The sequence below is a fragment of the Bison bison genome, unplaced genomic scaffold, assembly GCF_000754665.1.
Source record: "Bison bison bison isolate TAMUID 2011002044 unplaced genomic scaffold, Bison_UMD1.0 scf7180017864518, whole genome shotgun sequence".
NCBI lineage: Eukaryota > Metazoa > Chordata > Mammalia > Artiodactyla > Bovidae > Bison > Bison bison.
This window is the reverse complement of record NW_011495071.1, coordinates 15,066,727-15,086,573: the sequence shown is the minus strand read 5'-3', so window position 1 is coordinate 15,086,573 and position 19,847 is coordinate 15,066,727. Positions and strand designations below refer to the sequence as shown.

At 35.7% G+C, this 19,847-nt stretch overlaps 1 protein-coding gene across 26 annotated transcripts in view; it reads right to left on the bottom strand.

The window, feature by feature from the left end:
• SOX6 (SRY (sex determining region Y)-box 6) overlaps positions 1-19,847 on the bottom strand; it is a 722,502-nt gene that overhangs the window by 291,243 nt on the left and 411,412 nt on the right. For all 26 annotated transcript variants that reach the window (XM_010830548.1, XM_010830549.1, XM_010830541.1 and 23 more), the window contains one exon: positions 11,320-11,409. In XM_010830548.1, coding sequence (XP_010828850.1) covers positions 11,320-11,409 — 90 coding nt within the window. The remainder of the gene's footprint in view (positions 1-11,319; positions 11,410-19,847) is intronic.

The following is a 19,847-nucleotide window of genomic DNA, read 5'->3' as shown; positions in this document are numbered from 1 at the left end:
CTGATGCTGGGAGGGATTGGGGGCAGGAGGAGAAGGGGACGACAGAGGATGAGATGGCTGGATGGCATCACTGACTCGATGGACGTGAGTCTGAGTGAATTCTGGGAGTTGGTGAGGGACAGGGAGGCCTGGCGTGCTGTGATTCATGGGGTCACAAAGAGTCGGACACGATTGAGCGACTGATCTGATCTGATCTGATAGTCTCCCAGGATTGAACCAGGAAGGAAGAAAATATGAGCAGACCATTTACCAGTAATGTTATTGAATCAATACTTAAAAAAAAAAAAAACACTCCCAACAAACAAAAATCCAGGACCCAGATGGCTTCACAGGTGAATTCTACCACATGTTTAGAGAACACTTAGCATCTATCCTTCTGAAGCTATTTCAAAAAATTGTAGAAGAATCACTTTTGTGAGGCCAATGTCACCCTGATACCAAAACCAGGCAAAGATATCACAAAAAAAGAAAATTAAAAGTCAGTATCACTGATGAATCTAGATACAAAAATCCTAAACAAATTATTAGCTAACCAAAGCCAACAATACATTAATAGGATCATACACCATGATCAAATGGATTTATCCCAGGGATGCAAGCACAGCTCGATATCTGAAAGTCAATCAGTGTGATATACCACAGTAACAAATTGAAGAATAAAAACTATAAGGTCATCTCAACAGATGCAGAAAAGGTTTTCACAAAATTCAACATCCATGTATGATTTTTTTAAAATGGATGTTGAATTTTCCAGAAAGTGGAGAACACACTTCAACACAATAAGGGCCATATATGATCATCCCACAGATAACATCATGCGTTAACAGTGAAAAACTGAAAGCATTTCTTCTGAGATTAGGAATAAGAGAAGGATGTCCACTCTTGCCACTTTTATTCAACATAGAATGGAAAGTCTTAGCTCTAGCTAACCAGAAAAGAAAAATAAATAAATAAAATAAAAGGAACCAAAATTAGAAAAGAAGACATAAAACTGTCACTGTTTATAAATGACATGATACTATACATGTGTGCATTCATGCTAAGTGGCTTCAATCGTGTCCAACTCTTTGTGATCCTATGGACTGCAGCCTGCCAGGCTCCTCTGTCCATGGGATTCTCCAGGCAAGAATACTGGAATGGATTACCATATACCTCCTCCAGCAGATCTTTCTGATTGAGGGATCGAAACCACATCACTTATATCTCCTGCATTGGCAGGCAGGTTCTTTACCACTAGTACCACCTGGGAAGCTCATGATACTATGCGTTGAAAATACTATGCATTGAAAATCCACTAGAAAACTACTAGAGCTCATCAGTGAATTTCATAAAGTTGATGGATACAAAATTAATACAAAGAAATCTGTTGCATTTCTATAAACTAGTAAGAGCTAGCAGAAAGAAATTAAAGAAACAATCCCATTGATAATTGCATCAGAAAGAATAAATTACCTAAGAAGAAACATATCTAAGAGGTAAAACACATATACTTGGAAACCTATAAGACACTAATAAAAGAAATAAAAGATTATACAGTCAAATGGACAGATATATCATGTTCACTTTTAGAAAAATTAATTTTATTAAAATGACCATACTATCCATACAATCTAAAGATTTAATAGAATCCTTATCAAATTACAAATGGTATTTTTCACAGAACTAAAAAAATTCTAAAATATGTGTGAAAATACAAAATACAACAGACAAAATAGTCTTACAAAAGAAGAACACAACTAGAGATATTACTCTCCCTAATTTCAAACTATAATACAAAGCTACAGTAACCAAAACAATATAGTACAGGCACAAAAACAGACACATAGGTCAATGGAATAGAATAGAGAGTCCAGACATAAACTTACACACTTACAGTTAACTAATTTATGATGAAGGATACAAAACTATGCAATAGAGAAAAGACAGTCTCTTCAATAAGTAGTGTTGGGAAAACTGGTCAGCTATATGTAAAATAGTGAAATTAGAACATTTTCTCATACCATATAAAAAATAAACTCAAAATGGATTCAAGACTTAAATGTAAGGTAGGTAGGTTTAGTCGCTAATTTGTGTCCAACTCTTGTGACCCCATGGACTGTAGCGCATCAGGCTCCTCTATCCATGGGATTTCCCAGGCAATAATACTGGAGTGGGTTGCCATTTCCTTCTCCAGGGATCTTCCCAACCCAGGGACCTAACCTAGGTCTCCTGCAATGCAAGCAGACTCTTTACGGACTGAGCTATCAGAGAAGCCCCAGAAATCATAAAACTCCTAGAAGAAAAAAATATGAAGAACATTCTTTGACATAAACTATAGCAATATATTTTGAGTCTGTCTCCTAAGGCAAAGGAATCAAAAAACAAAAATAAACAAATGAGACCTAATTTAAACTTGAAAGTTTTGCACAGCAAAGGAAACCATCACAACATGAAAAGACAACCTACTGAATGGGAGCAAATATTTGTAAATGATATCACTGATGAGTTAATATTTAAAATATACATATAGCTGATGCAACTCAATATCAAAGAAACCAATCACCCAATTAAAAAATGGGCAGAAGGAGTGAAAGTGTAAGTCTCTCAGTTGTGTCCAACTCTTTGCAACCCCACGGATTGCAGCCCGCCAGACTTCTCTGTCCATGGAATTCTCCAGGCAAGAATACTGGAGTGGGTTGCCAATCCCTTCTCCAAAGGATCTTCCTGACCTAGGGTTGAACCCATGTCTCCCACACTGCAGACAGATTCTTTGCCATCTGAGCCACCAGAGAAGCTCAGGCAGAAGGCCTAAACAGACATTTTACCAAAGAGGATATACAGATGGCCAACAGGCACACGAAAAGATGCTCACTACTACTAATCATTGGAGAAATGCAAATCAAAATCATGAGGTATCATCTCACATCTGACAGAATGCCTGTCATAAAAAAAAAACACAAATAACAAAGTTGGCAAGGATATGGAGAAAAAGAAACCCTTGTACACTGTTGGTAAGAATGTAAATTGGTGCAATCATTCTAGAAAACACTAAGGAGGTTCTTCAAAAAACTAAAAACTAGAAATATTATATGATCCAGCAATTCTACTCCTAGGTATATATCTTAAGAAAATGAGAACATTAATTCAAAAAGATACATATACCCCAATGTTCATAGCAGCATTAATTATAGGCGTCAAGATATGGACACAACCTAAAAGTCCTTTTAACAGATAAATGGATAAAGAAGATGGAGTATGTATATATGGGCTTCCCTGGTAGCTCAGATGATGAAGAATTCACCTGCAATGCAGGAAACCATGGTTCAGTCTTGGGTTAGGAAGATACCTTAGAGAAAGGAATGGTTACCCACTCCAGTATCCTTCAAAATTCAGGCTTAAATTGAAGAAAGTAGGGAAATCCACTAGACCTATTAGATATGACCTAAATCAAATCCCTTATGATTATACACTGGAGGGGACAAATAGATTCAAGAGATTAGAATCTAATCTAATTGGTAGATAGAATGCTGAAGAACTATAGACAGAGGTTCATAGCATTGTACAGGAAGTGGTGACCAAAACCAAGGAAAAGAAATGCAAGAAGGCAAAGTGGTTGTCTGAGCCTTACAAACAGCTGAGAAAAGAAGGGCAAAGGAGAAAGGAAGAGATATACCCAACTGAATGCAGAGTTGCAGAGAATAGCAAGGAGACATAATAAGGCCTTCTTAAGTGAACAATGCAAAGAAAGATAGGAAAACAATAGAATGAGAAAGATTAGAGATCTCTTCAAGAAAACTGGAGATACCAAGGTTACATTTCAAGCAAAGTTATGCACAATAAAGGACAGAAATGGAAAGGACTTAACAGAAGCAGAAGAGATTAAGAAGAGGTGCCAAGAACAGAGAAAAATTATACCAAAAAGGGTCTTAATGACCCAGATAACCACAATACTCACTTAAAACCAGACATGCTGGAGTGTGAAGTCAAGTGGACCTAAACGGAACATTACTACTAAAAAACTAGTGGAGGTGATGGAATTCCAGCTGAGCTATTTAAAATCCTTAAAGATGATGCTGCTACAGTGTTGCAGTCAATATGTCAGTGAATATGGAAAACTCAGCAGCTGCCACTGGACTGGGAAAGGTCAGTTTTCATTCCAATCCCAAAGAAAGGCAATGCCAAAGACTGTTCAAAAATTACCATATAATTGCACTCATTTTACCTGCTAGGAAGGGAATGCCCTAAATCTTTCAAGCTAGGCTTCAACAGTACATGAATCAAGAACTTTTAAATGTACAAGTTGGATTTAGAAAAGAACCAGAGATCAAATTGCCAACATATACAGGATCATAGGAAAAGCAAGGGGATTCCAGAAAAAGTATCTACTTCTGCTTCACTGACTACCTAAAGCCTTTGACTGTGGATCACAACAAACCATGGAAAATTCTTAAAGAGATAGGAATACCAGACCACCTTACTGGTCTCCTGAGAAACATGTATGCAGGTCAAAAAGCAAAGGTTAGAATCAATGAATGTAGCCATGAAATTAAAAGATGCTTGCTCCTTGGAAGAAAAGCTATAACAAACTTAGGCAAAATATTAAAAAAGAGAGACATCACTTTGCCAACAAACGTCTGTTTAGTCAAAGCTATGGTTTTTTCAGTAGTCATGTATGGATGTGAGAGCTGGATCATGGAGTCCGAGTGCCAAAGATTTGATGCTTTCAAACTTTGGTGCTGGAGAAGACTCTTTAGAGTCCTTTTGACTGCAACAAGATCAAACCAGTCAATCTGAAAGGAAATCAACCCTGAATATTCAGTGTAAGGACTGATGCTGAAGCTGAAACTCCAATACTTTGGCTACATGATGCAAAGAGCTGATTCACTGGAAAAGACTCTGATGCCAGGAAAGGTTGAGGGGAGGAGGAGAAGCGGGTGACAGAGGATGAGATGGTTGGATGGCATAATGGACTCAATGGACATGAGTTTGAGCAACCACGGGAGAGAGTGAAGGACAGGGAAGCCTGGCATGCTGCAGTCCATGGACTCGCAAAGAGTCACGGAGCGACTGAACTGATGCAGAGTACATCGTATGAAATGCCAGGCGGAATGACTCAAGCTGGAATCAAGATTTCTGGGAGAAATACCAACAATCTCAAATATGAAGATGATACCATTCTAACAGCAGAAAGCAAAGCGGAACTAAAGAGCCTCTTGATGAAAGTTAAAGAGGGGAATGAAAAAGTTGGCTAAAATCTCCAACATTCAAGAAAACTAAGATCATGGCATCTGGTTCCATCACCTCATGGCAAACAGATGGAGAAAAAGTGGGAACAGTGACAGATTTTATCTTCTTGGGCTCCAGAATCACTGTGGATGGTAACTGCAGCCCAGAATTAAACGACACTTACTCTTTGGGGAAAAAAAGCCATGACAAACCTAGACAGCATATTAAAAAGCAGATCTTTGCCAACAAAAGTCTGTATTGTCAAAGCTATGGGTTTTCAAGTAGTCAGGTTCAGATGTGAGAGTTGGACCATAAAGAATGCTGAGCACCAAAGAACTGATACTTTCAAATTGTGCTGAAGAAGACTCTTGAGAGTCTCTTGGTTTGCAAAGAGATCAAACCAGTCAATTCTAAAGGAAATCAACGCTGAATATTCATTGGAAGGACTGATGCTGAAGCTCCAATACTTTGTCCACCTGATGCAAGTTCAGTTCAGTCGCTCAGTCATGTTCAACTCTGCGACCCCATCGACTGCAGCACACCAGGCCTCCCTGCCCATCACCAACTCCCAGAGTTTACTCAAACTCATTCCATTGAGTTGATGATGCCATCCAACCATCTCATCCTCTGTCGTCCCCTTCTCCTCCCACCTTCAATCTTTCCCAGCATCAAGGTCTTTTCCAATGAGTCAGCTCTTTGCATCAGGTGGCCAAAGTATTAGAGTTTCAGCTTCAACATCAGTCCTTCCAGTGAATATTCAGGACCTGATGCAAAGAGCCTACTCATTGGAAAAGACCCTATGCTGGAAAAGATTGAAAGCAAAAGGAGAAGGCAGCAGAGAATGAGATGGTTAGATAACATCACTGACTCAATGGACATGAATTTGAGCAAACTCGGATATAGTGAAGGACAGAAGAACTTAGCATGCTGCAGTCCATGGGGTGGTAGAAAGTCAGACATGACTTAGTGACTGAACAAAACAAATCAATAATTACCTTAAATGTCATTGCACTAAATTCTCCAATCAAAAGGTATAGCATGGTAGATAAGATTCTAAAAAAAAAGAAAAGAGCCTATAATATGCTGCCTACAACACTTTAGGGTAAAGGACACACAAAGAATATAAAAACAGATTCTCACTAAGATGTTATCTATTGAATAGTTTTACATAGCCATCTTCCATAGAAAAGAAGGATATGCTTTTCAATTTCACAACTCTGGTACTAAATATTAACAAAGATAGCAAAAATAAAGAAAAACACAAACTAATCTCATTTACAAATACAGATGCAAAAATAACAACTGCAATATAAGCAAATAAAAGTATGAAGTACATTAAAACAAGACTATACCATGACTAATGTGTTTATTTCATTATTTAATTTGAGAAACAAAAACCAATAAGATATACCATTAACTAAAATACAATTTATCATAGAAACTCCTAATAAAATATAACTAGAATATTTTTAACGATTAAAAATATCTTAAATCAATAGTCAATATAATATTTAATGGTGAAATACTAAACAAACACAATTCCATAAACTAAAAACTACATAAAATACTTGCTATTACCTGTTTTCCCCAATATTATTCTTGACATTCTAGGCAGTGTATTAAAAGAAGTGGTGAAAAAAAGGAACAAATAACTGCCCCAAAAGAGGAGAAAACACATCAGCTGAAATATGACTAGACCTAACAAGCTTGACAAAAAGGGAAGTTATAAAATGAGCCAGCAAAATGCAATATCATCCCTAAATATAGTAACAAAAAGAGAGTAGTATGAAAAATATAACATTCACAAATAAAAAATTAAATATTGTAGAGGAAATATTAAAAGAAATGTGCTGAATCTATATGTAAGAAACAAAACATTGTTCAGAAACATAAAAGAATTGATTGAATAAGTTATTTGGAATGGAAAGATTCAACATTAAAAAGATTTTAGCTACCCTATAGTTTTATAATCTTTTAAAAAATCACTTTGCAATTTTAGTTAACAACTTCTAAATCTAAGGTAAATTTTACAGAAGTATACAAGCACCTTAAGAAAAATTTTGAATGAGGTCTTGCAATACTGTTCAAAAATACTATAAAGCTACAGTGATTAACACAGCCTAGCACTTTAGAAGTTTAGATAGAAAGATAAATGGAAAAGAGCTAAAAAATGAGAGTGGCTGCAAATATGCAATCCATATATAATAAAAGAGGTTATTTCAAGTCAGATGGGATAACATGGGTTATTTAATAAATGATACACAGATATTTGGTTAACTGCTTAAGAAAAAAAATTTTACATTATCCATCAAAATATATCCAAGAGGAATGAAAGGGTTAAGTGTATAAAAATATAGTCAAAGAATTGGAAGAAAATACAGTAGAATATAATTTTAGATTGGGAGAAACCTTTCTAAACAAACCCCAAACAGAAAAAAAGAAAAAGAAAAAAAGAGCATTAAAACAGGGAGGAAAAGATTTGATGACAAAACCATACAGTAAAGAAAATGACAAAATACACAAATATGACAAAGAAAGGCCAGTACCACTAAAGAGTCTTATGAAACCATAAGAACTAAACAAATCCTTTAAAGGAAAAATGGGCTAACAACATAAACAGACAATATACAAAGGAAGAGATATTTAATCCAAATGAATTTATGTAAAACTTCTCATTATCAGTCAATATCAAATGAGTTCAAAATATATCAGCAACAATGTTATATTCCCCTATCAAACTGGCAAGGAATGTTTAAAATAATCATAGATGGCAAGGAAATACTTGCTAGTGAGAGCACAGAACCCTATATTCTATCTGAAGGGCTACGTGGCAATATGAACAAAAAGTCTTTCCAAAAAGAACACATCCTTCAACTCAGTAATTTCACTTTTTCAGAATATATCTATATCCTAAGAAAATAATTACTAAATAACACTGAAAATACTAAAAAGTTAGCCATATTCAAGGTTTTCTTTATAATGACAAATAATAAAACCTTAAATATTGAATAACAGTCTCAGTCAAATTATAAGAACCTCACTTTATATCATATTTGCTGCAAATAAAAGTAATATTTTAGAAGACAACCTAATTATAGGGAAATTCATAATATATCATTAAGTGGGAAAAGTAAATTATAAAAAATTGTAAAAGGATGATTCGAATTTTAAGGGAAAATAATTCTAAGGCATATGCACACATTAAAATGGAAAGGATATACACTATAATATAGGTAGAATTAAAGGACAATTATATTTTCCTTTAGGTGTGTTTATATTCTTTTTATAATACATATGAATTTTATAATGAGGGGAAAATAATGAAATATATAAATATACATTGCTAAGATACACTAAACCATAGTAGTATGGTTTTCATTTCTTTTCCCTTTTTTAAAAAAATTATTTTGTGGCCACACTGCATAGCAGGCAGGACCTTAGTTCCCCAAACAGGGATAGAATTCGACACCCTCGCAGTAGAGGAATGGAGGGCTAACCATTGAAACACCACGAAATGCCCCAGGTGTGTTTTTCTTGGAGATAGTATTTAAATCACCCTAAATTTTCTGAATAATTAGAACCAATTTTGGTGACTAATAACTGACTTGATCTCACCTACAATAAAAGTGTGTGTTGAGTTTTAGTAGTGGCTAAATCAAACTACTTGAATGCTATTTGAACTAAATTTTTTTGTTTCTTTTATCATATTTTTGGAATCTTTTCATACGATTATGCTGACAAAATATAAAGATGTAAAAACAGACACTGATGTAGAGTAAATCAAAATGAAAAATTTGGTAAGAATCTTATCTTCTATGCCCATAAAAACAGCAGCACACAAACAAAAGTTCACATTTTACAAACAGAATCCAGAAAAACAAAAAGTTAAAGAATTTGAAAAGCCTGAGTTTGCATGTTTCACTTTTGAGATTTTGACTACATAAAGCTAGTACAGTTTTGCATTTTTGAATCAAAAATAAAGAAATATAGAAAGTGGGATTGGAAAGATAACCCAAATCATAAAAACTTGATGCTGAATCATAACATAATAAAATGTTAGCTTCCACGTTACTGAGAGAAAACAAGACCCCCATCATTCACACTGGCAAAAGCTTGCCTTTGCATAAACCATTTCTGTACTCACTGTCATAAAACCAATGACTTTGGAAAGGGAAGAAAACAGAGAATGACGTGCAAAGTAGCACACACCATGTTATTGCAGCTGGATAAAGAATATGTCACTAATGAGGTTCTACACGTCAGTTATAAATTGAGTTTCTTTTTCTTTTCCAAAATAGCAAATAGCCTTTATGAGTTCAAAACAGAAGCAGTGAAATTCAAAAATACTACCCACTTTCCACTTGATTTTGATACTGCATTAGTTAATAGAATGTTATTAATTATTCCTTGGAAAAGATATGACTACTCTTTCTCTTCATTTGAGTTGAATATAACATGTCTGAATACTAGGCAATATTCTGTAATAAATTCAAAATAAAATTTTCATCAGATAGTTATCACCAAATGTTCATCTTAAATGAGACATTATCCATGGGAAAATTCACCTGAAGTCATTTGATAAATTCAGAAAACTAATGTAATTGAGTTCTCAAATTGTCAGTTTAAGTGACAGAGTGATAGATAGAGCAATGACTATCTGTAAGGGATGACTGAGAAAAGTAATTAATGACAACAGATTCTATCCACAATAACAAAAGCTACTTCAGTACTTCATACAGTACTTCCTCTCCATAAAAGAATCAACAAGAGGGAGCTGGGCAAAAAGTATAACTGCTTAACTGATAGGGCAGGTTAATTTTGTAATGGATTGGGACTGCCCACCTCTTAATTTGTTTCAAAATAATAATGCCAATCAATTATCTTTAAAATAAGGATGCTCATCCTCAGCCAGGTCAGAGATCATGAAATGTTAAGTTCTGTGAAATCTATTTGAGATTAATTAACCTAAGATCCTATGGGCAGTTAATAACAAGCACAACTTTCCCTCATGAGGGTTTCCTTAAGTGCAAGCCGTTTAAAAGCTTTACACATACTAATTCTCTTAATGAGCCTTGGTAGGTACTTTTGTTGTGTGTGCTCAGTCGTGTCCGACTCTTTGTGACCCCGTGGATTGTAGACCGCCAGGCTCCTCTGTCCATAGAATTTTCCAAGCAAGAACAATGGAGTAGGTTATCATATTCTCCACCAGGGGATCTTCCTGATCCAAGGGTTGAACCTGCATCTCCAGCATCTCCTGCATTGGCAGGCGTATTCTTTACCACTGCACCACTTGGGAAGCCCAAGTACTTTTATTATCCTCATTTTAGATACAAGGAATTCAAAACATTGAAACCTTCAGTGACATGCCCCAAGTCACTCATCTAGTAAGTTGACAGAGCCAGAATTTGAACAGGGAACCAGGCCTCAGAATCCAGTCATAAATATAAATAGCACATTCTATAAACTCCTTTGTTATAGTTACTACCCCCTGATCATTTTTGACCAGAAAAAAATTCAAATTAGTGATTTGGATTCATCAATTAAGCTACTATAATTTCAAAAGGAAGGACTAAAATTATCTTTATTTAATTTGTTCATTTTTGACATAACATTGTTTTCATACTTTTTTGTTCAGCAAATGAAACTATGGGCTTCCCTGGTAGCTCAGCTGGTAAAGAATCTGCCTGCAATGCAAGAGACCCTGGTTCAATCCCTGGGTCAGGAAGATTCCTGGAGGAGGGTATGACAACCCACTCCAATATTCTTGCCTGGAGAACCCCAATGAACAGAAGAGCCTGGCAGGCAAAGAGTCAGACACAACTGAGTGACTAAGCACTGCACAGCTAAAGCTACTGTTTTCCTTCTGTGCCAAGGAGGAGACTAATGAAGTAGTGTGTCCTGTAAGTTATATGTTTATAGACTGTAAAAAGGGAAAAATTTCATTCTATAAACATTACAAAAGAATAAAAGTTCAGGAACACATTGTACATTTACCCTCTTAAATATAAATATTAGAAGTAAGAATTTAATGTTGGGGTACAGAAGATAAGCAGATGTGTTGTGGTACAAAATAACATTTCTACATTGATATGTTTGATATTTTGTATACTGTACCTTTAATTTCTCCAAGAAGTTCACTGGTATTTAATCTTTCCATTTTTTCCTTCCAATCTTTTGAAAGCAGTTTTTCCATGCAGGAGGAATCTATTTAAATAAAAAAGTAAGTATTAAAAATATTATACATGTTTTAGATAAGTATTAAAATATTACAAATATAGAAGTCTATGGAGTTAATGGAGAAATTCTATCATTCAAAAATGATCAAAGATTTTTTTGCCGCTTTAACCAAGGATATAGACAAGTATATTATTCTATCTATTATAAAATACCACAACTAAATTTTTTTTTGCTGGAAAATTATTTACAATATTCCCAGGAGAAAAAAAGACAATGCTCAATAATCTTATCTTGGTATTATAATTTTGGCTAATTAATATTCAGCCAGCATTTATCATTTCTTTAGACTAATAGGACAGAACAAGGAGCTTTTTTCTACAAGCTTAGGTTTAGATATTATTCCTTTTAATTCAGGTGACTTTTTTTTAAGTCCAAGCAAAATTTGTGTGCTGTTCAAGGAAGAATGACAAATTTTCAACTGAGAAGAGAAGAATCAACCTGTAACTCCTTGTTCCTTAAGAAATACACAGATGGCAACTTTTGTAAAATATTAATTTACAGTAAAATACAAAGAAAATAAACAAGATATTCTCTGTCTCCCAGTAATAGAAACAGTTAAAACCTTTATATAAATAGAGATGCGTGATCTTTTCAAGAAGATCCTTATTTAAACGCTATTTGACCTACTGCATTTCTAAACAGCATACTAGATTTTGGAAGTTATTACACTTGTTTCTATAAGATTCATAAAGCTTACAGAAGTTTACATTTTAGAGTGTTCTAATAATTACCAAATTTTTATCAATGAGTTATTTTTTCTCTGATCAGGTAGATTTGAAACTAGAGCTACTGCTTATAACTACTTACATGCATCTTATAAGTCTCAAATTTTAATAAACAGGCCACGTTTCCAAAAGGGAGAGCAGATTTAAATACTCAATCCTTAGTGCAAAGCATACTCCCATTATACTTTAACATTCCAAGTGTCAAAATTCTGATAACCTCTTTTTAAAATTATATTTAAAAACTTATTTCAACTCCAAATGTTTTTTCTCTCCCATATCAGTACCTATCTCTTTAGCATTTTCCCTTTCATTTTTTCTCCAACTTCTAAGTCCTCCTTGAATTTTTCAGAATGACAGTAAGGTTAAGATGGATCTAAAGGGTTTCAGAAACTTGATAAGCTTAGGCAAAGACAGTGAGCCCCTGGGTAAGAGATGAGAAAACCACTGCATGGTTAGAACATATTGGTGAAAACAATTAACATTTGTCCATGAAATGATCAGTCAATCAAGAAATGGATGGAATCCAGATCAGTGTGTTGGTAAACGGCTGATGAAGAACTAGCTATCACAGGAGCCAAAGTTCTTTCTAAAAAGAAGTCAGCTTGATTCTATTAAGTGAAAGCTCCTTGCTCCTCCCCTTACTTCTTCCCTTCTTTCCTTTCCTCCTTTTCTTCCAGGCTTTCCTATTAATTATTTTCTTTTAAACAAATGATCTACCACTTTGATTAAAAATTGAATTCTAAGTGATCTGCCAAGAGGGTCTCTATGCATATGCATACGTTCAGTTTGCATTTAATTTCCAAAATAGTCTCTTGGATTTTAATTCAGAAACAAGGTATATACTTTGTTCTGTACATATTTTGTTTCTAGGCAAAAGTCATAGAAAAGATAATGTTAGGTGTGAGGGTCAAGAAGGAATTCTTCAAAGTCATGCCTCTCAGAGATTCAGTTCAGTTCAGTCGCTCAGTCATGTCCGACTCTTTGCGACCCCATGAATCACAGCACGCCAGGCCTCCGTGTCCATCACCAACTCCCAGAGTTCACTCAAACTCATGTCCATCAAGTCGGTGATGCCATCCATCCATCTCATCCTCTGTTGTCCCCTTCTCCTCCTGCCACCAATCCCTCCCAGCAGCAGGGTCTTTTCCAATGAGTCAACTCTTCACATGAGGTGGCCAAAGTATTGGAGTTTCAGCTTTAGCACCAGTCCTTCCAATGAACACCCAGGACTGATTTCCTTTAGAACGGACTGGTTGGATCCCCTTGCAGTCCAAGGGACTTTCAAGGGTCTTCTCTAACACCACAGTTCAAAAGCATCAATTCTTCGGTGCTCAGCTTTCTTCACAGTCCAACTCTCACATCCATACATGACCACAGGAAAAACCATAGCCTTGACTGGATGGACCTTTGTTGGCAAAGTAATGTCTCTGCTTTTTTCTATCAGAGATTACTTTTTCTCAAGTCAGGTTTAAATTTCTGGATATAACATTAGGTCATATGTAAGAATAATCAACAAAATGTCTTCAACTTCCTCTCCTACTCAGTTTTGTTACTTTTTAAAAAAACTTTTTCATATATATTACAACATCATACTAAACTGGTAATCACTGACATAAATGCTAAAGCATAACTTGTGTGGTTAAAATTTGAGTAGAGTTAACATATTATAATGATCAAGACAAAATCCCAATTTACTAGTAATGATCGAAAATTCAGAGCAAGTTCACGAACCAGGATTAGATATACACTAAATGTAAAACAGCTAAAATATGTCTCTCATTTCTATTAATAGACCTGAAATCTTTCAGAGCTCCAGGAAAAGAATGCTAAAATTTCATAGGAGAAAACAGAATTATATGGACAACATGAACATATATTTCAAATATTTATCAAATATGTTTGAAGACACAGCTTTATATAAGAGCTAGTCATTAATTAAATGGTTAATAAATTCAAAACATTTCACATTTCTATTAGAAAATTAATCCTCACCATAATGCTGAGTTAATCTAGCTATACAAATTCTCATTTCAGTAGAAGAAACTGAAAAGAAAAAAATAAAGCAATCTTTGCATGTCTATAGCTCATGAAAATATTCAGTAACGATCACTGATTGTCTTTATCCACAGGGCAATAAGAGTCACGACATACCACTTTATCAACATTCAAAACTGTGAGAAAATCTCTTGAAAAACAGGTTTCTCACCTAAAATCTATTTGCCAGCCCTCTAAGGACATACATACACAATAAGTACTCAGCACACTCCATAATGTAATATAAAACAAGTAAGGTGAGGGAAGAAAGTCCAGAAGATGCAGGTTGTTATTAAAAGCTACATAGGCAGAGGATACTACTGCCTCTACCAAGATGTTTCTGACTTGAAACGAGGACATATATAATAGATAAAACTAAATGAAATCTATATTTTCAAATTTACCATTCAAAATAATATCCAGGTAAGGACAAAAATAAAAAATCAAGTATTCATCCTCCTTGTGCCACATACTTCAACTATATTACTAGGACTCTAGCTTTACAGAGGCAGTTCATCAGATCAGACTTTGCCCCTTTCTGACCATGCACAAATGCAAAAAATCAAAGAGGTCAAAATAAGTAAAGAAGTCCAGTTTGCATTATGTACAGGGAAAGATTAAGCCCATGTTTGAATTCAGTACTCATGCAGGATTCCAAACGGAAAAAAAGAACTAAACATCACCCAGAATTCTTGGACCACTGCACAGGAAAATATGTTTTCCGTGATTGACTGGTAAACATCTAATACAGTTATGGTAGTGCCATAGTCCTCAAAACAATGAAAAAATATACAGTGTATTTCACTATCTGAGTTTGACTACTCAAATTTTAGTATTTTGACTGAGTTGTCTTCAGCTAATTAGAAGAAGACTAATTCAGCTAATTAAAATACTTTTTGGAAATTAAGGTTAAAAAACTACAACATTATAGTATCACAATATTATAGTATGTGTCACCATCATACGTACATATTAAAAATGAATGTAAACCTAACACTTCAGCATAAAAGTGAAAATGCCAAAATTAATTCCTATTACTATGAAAGTATTAGTGTCCATAAAACAATACATAACTAATGAAATGCAAGAGTTTATTATATTTATCTTGCCCAATTTTTGTAAATAACGTGAGAAAAACACCACTATCAAAAGTTAAGAGTTGAACTTCAGTTCTTGTTTATTTTTAACCAAGGATGTAAAGGGATTTGATATGGTATAAATTAATTCTCAGCTGCATAGCTATGTTTTCCCTTTTCCTTTGCAAATCTAAGTTTTTCTATTTCAATAAACTTTTTCTAAGGAAACAAGAAAGATATAAGTCAGAACTAGCATGTTATAAATATACAGCATAATGGATTGCAAAGCAATGTTTCTGCTTAAGTACCCAGGTGTCAAACCAGGTAAGTCAGGAATGTTTTATCATGCTAATAATTAATTTCACCGCACAAGAGAAATTTGAAGTAAGATATTTATTTCCTAATCTAAATGATGATGTTTTAGGAACAATTTTAAATTATTCCGAATTAAACAAAGTTGCAGTAGTATTATTAACTTGTACTCTAAGCAAAGTAAAGAGTCTAAGAGAGTAAATAAAAGAAATAATCACTAAAACGAAATCACAGGGAACAGGAAAGGATAATGGGAAAATTTTTTTATTGTACTTTAAAACAATTTACCTGTGAGTAAACACTTATCATTATTCCTTTTACCTCAAAGTGATACTTAAAGTTAGAAATGTTAAAATATTAGAAATATGATATAGAAAATAACTTTAAAAACTTTAGTGAGAAACAATAATGCCTGCCCTCCTGTACGCATATTTCCTACTGCTTTTTAAACTTTGTTTAAAGCAATCCCTTTTATTTTTACCACAGGAATCATAAATTTCAAGGGCAATAAATTTTCTATGTATCCAAAGAACAGTGATAACTTATCAAAAGTATCCTTGACCTTGGTTTACAGCTAATTTTGATAATATATATTTATATCCCTGCTGATCATCAATCTCATATTTTTCATTAGGAAACAGAGATGCACATGGCAGTTACTGTACATTTTTCCACAGTGACAAGTGCTCCACAATACAGTGGGATAAAATTGGAGCTTGGAGAGCTTGAAGAGCACTCTTAAATTTTAATTAAAACCCTCCAAGCTCACTAAAATAATTAGACACTAAAATGCGCCAGTTTTATTTTGAAGTCACTGTAACGTACAGAGCATACTCCCTGACGACTGCGCGTGCTCTCCTTCTCTCTCTCTCCCTCTCTCCAGTGAAACAACTGATTTTCCAAATACGATCAAGGGAGTATAAATAGAGGCTGTTCTCAATCTTGCTCTTCATGCTGGGAAGCTGACAGAAAAGACAGTAGAGTGGGCTTCTCAGACTGCACCAAACGAACCTAGAATAACTCGCCTAACCAAGAGTTCGAATCACTGACAAACTGCAGATAAAATTCAGTCTTCAAGGAACACCACGAGTTATATCACTGATCTTTTTTGATCCAAAAGTCAAATCTTTAACCTCTTAAATGTTTTTGCTATCTTAAAATATCTCATACAATGCTATATTCCATCCTATTTTTAGCCAAGCAGCGAGAGAAAGCATGCCTTTCCCATACAGCAGGGCAATGATATAAACATCAACACAGATGCTCTGCCAGGAAGAGCTGGACTTCTCAAGCACTTGATCATTAAGGAATGCACCAACTGTTTTGGATAATCTCGTGCCAGCTCCCCTTTTGCTCCACACTCCCCTCTGGGAGTGGCCAATCTTGTCCTGGTCCTAATTTTTCATTTTACTCCTCCATAGCCTCCCCCCCATCCCCCAAAAGATGAGAAATGGCATTTATGCCTAGCAATGAAAAAGCAAGCTCACTTCCCCAAACAGACCAAAACTTTCAAACAATTAACCCTCCCCTCTTCTTTCAGATAAATTACTAAGTATAAAATGCAATCTGTTTCCTTTGTTTATTCAATATGAACAATTTGTAAATGACTCAAGGATAAAATTCAGAAAATGTTGTGCTAAATTAGAACCATTATAAACATGCTAATGACTCAATGCCTGAGTAAAACACGCATGATCGGTGTGAAGAAATAGATTTAGCTCCTGTGAAATTCTGTTGTGCTGCTTTAAAATGATTTGGTCATTAAATCAGATATATTCCTTCCAGGAAAAATGTTAATTCTACAACCACTTTACTAGATAATATACTGTGAGTGTCTCGGTATGTGTGTGTCAATGGTAGCTATTGAAAATGTCATTTGAACTCTTGGATGCACAATTTTGACATATTCATGACAGAGAGAAAGCCCTACGTTTAAGAGCTGCCAGAAATACATATATAGACATCATCACATTAAGTTCAATATTCTCTCTTTGTACTGTTTTACCTACCAAAGTCTGATAATGTTTTATAGGGACCACTTAAAACTGGCACTTAACATACATTCATGGAACTCACATTGTTCTACACATGCAGGTAGGAGGTATCTCTTTCATCTGCTTTCCAAACCTGCTTAGCACCTAAAAGTATCAGAACTTCCCTGGTGGCTCAAATGGTTAAGCGTCTGTCTACAATGTGGGAGACCTGGATTCGATCCCTGGGTCAGGAAGATCCCCTGGAGAAGGAAATGGCAATCCACTCCAGTACTATTGCCTGGAAAATCCCATGGACAGAGGAGCCTGGTAGGCTACAGTCCATGGGGTCACAAATTGAAAACCAAATTCCTCCCGCATGTATATCAAAGTACAACTGCTACCAATGCCAATATAGAAAAAAAGGGGCAACCAGCAGGTGAATCAGAGGCTCACAGCCTCCTGCTATAGCTGAGACTTCAATGATCACTAAGACTAAAACCCCATTTCAGAATGAAGAAACACAGTCAAGATATGGAAGTCACCTTCCTGACCTTGCCTTGCCCAAAGTCACAGTCTGTGATAGAGTCCTGGCTCCAGTTCAGTGTGGTTTCACTGAAATGACTATTTAAATCATTACTTGACATCAGGTTTATAGTTTCTACTGAGCAGCTCTCAATAATAGAAAAAAATATTTATGTGTGTGCTAGTCACTCAGTTGTGTCCAACTCTTTGTGACATTATGGACTATAGCCCATTAGGCTCCTCTGTCCATGGGATTTCCCAGGCAAGAATACTGAATTGCCATTTCCTCATCTAGAGGATCTTCCCAACCCAGAGATCGAATCTGGTCCTCTGCACTACAGGCAGATTCTTTACCATCTGAGCCACCAGGGAAATCCTGGTGAAAATTATTTTTTTCTATTATGATGCATCAGTTCAGTTCAGTTCACTTGCTCAGTCGTGTCCAACTCTTTGCGACCCCATGAATCATAGCATGCCAGGCCTCCCTGTCTATCACCAATTCCCAGAGTTCACTCAAACTCATATCCATCGAGTCAGTGATGCCATCCAGCCATTTCATCCTCTGTCATCCCTTCTCCTCCTGCCCCCAATCCTTCCTGGCAGCAGGGTCTTTTCCAATGAGTCAACTGTTCGCATGAGGTGGCCAAAAATCAAATTGCCAACATCCGCTGGATCATCGAAAAAGCAAGAGTGTTCTAGAAAAACATCTATTTCTGCTTTATGGACTATGCCAAAGCCTTTGACTGTGTGGATCACTATAAACTGTAGAAAACTCTGAAAGAGATGGGAATACCAGACCACCTGACCTGCCTCTTGAGAACCCTATATGCAGGTCAGGAAGCAACAGTTAGAAGCTACAGCTTTAGCACCAGTCCTTCCAATGAACACCCAGGACTGATCTCCTTTAGGATGGACTGGTTGGACGTCTTTGCAGTCCAAGGGACTTTCAAGGGTCTTCTCCAACACCACAGTTCAAAAGCATCAATTCTTTGGCATTCAGCTTCCTTCACAGTCCAACTCTCAGATCTATACGTGACCACTAGAAAAACCATAGCCTTGACTAGATGGACCTTTGTTGGCAAAGTAATATCTCTGCTTTTCAATATGCTATCTAGGTTGGTCATAACTTTCCTTCCAAGGAGTAAGCATCTTTTAATTTCCTGCAGTCACCATCTGCAGTGATTCTGGAGCCCCCAAAAATAAAGTCTGACACTATTTCCCCTGTTTCCCCATCTATTTCCCATGAAGTGATGGGACCAGATACTATGATTTTTGTTTTCTGAATGTTGAGCTTTAAGCCAACTTTTTCACTCTCTACTTTCACTTTCATCAAGAGGCTTTTTAGTTCCTCTTCACTTTCTGCCATAAGGGTGGTGTCATCTGCATATGTGAGGTTATTGATATTTCTCCTGGCAATCTTGATCCCAGCTTGTGCTTTTTCCTGCCCAGCATTTCTCATGATGTACTCTGCATATAAGTTAAATATGCAGGGTGACAATATACAGCCTTGATGTACTCCTTTTCCTATTTGGAATCAGTCTGTTGTTCCATGTCCAGTTCTAACTGTTGCTTCCTGACCTGCATATAGGGTTCTCAAGAGGCAGGTCAGGTGGTCTGGTATTCCCATCTCTTTCAGAGTTTTCTACAGTTTATAGTGATCCACACAGTCAAAGGCTTTGGCATAGTCCATAAAGCAGAAATAGATGTTTTTCTAGAACACTCTTGCTTTTTCGATGATCCAGCGGATGTTGGCAATTTGATTT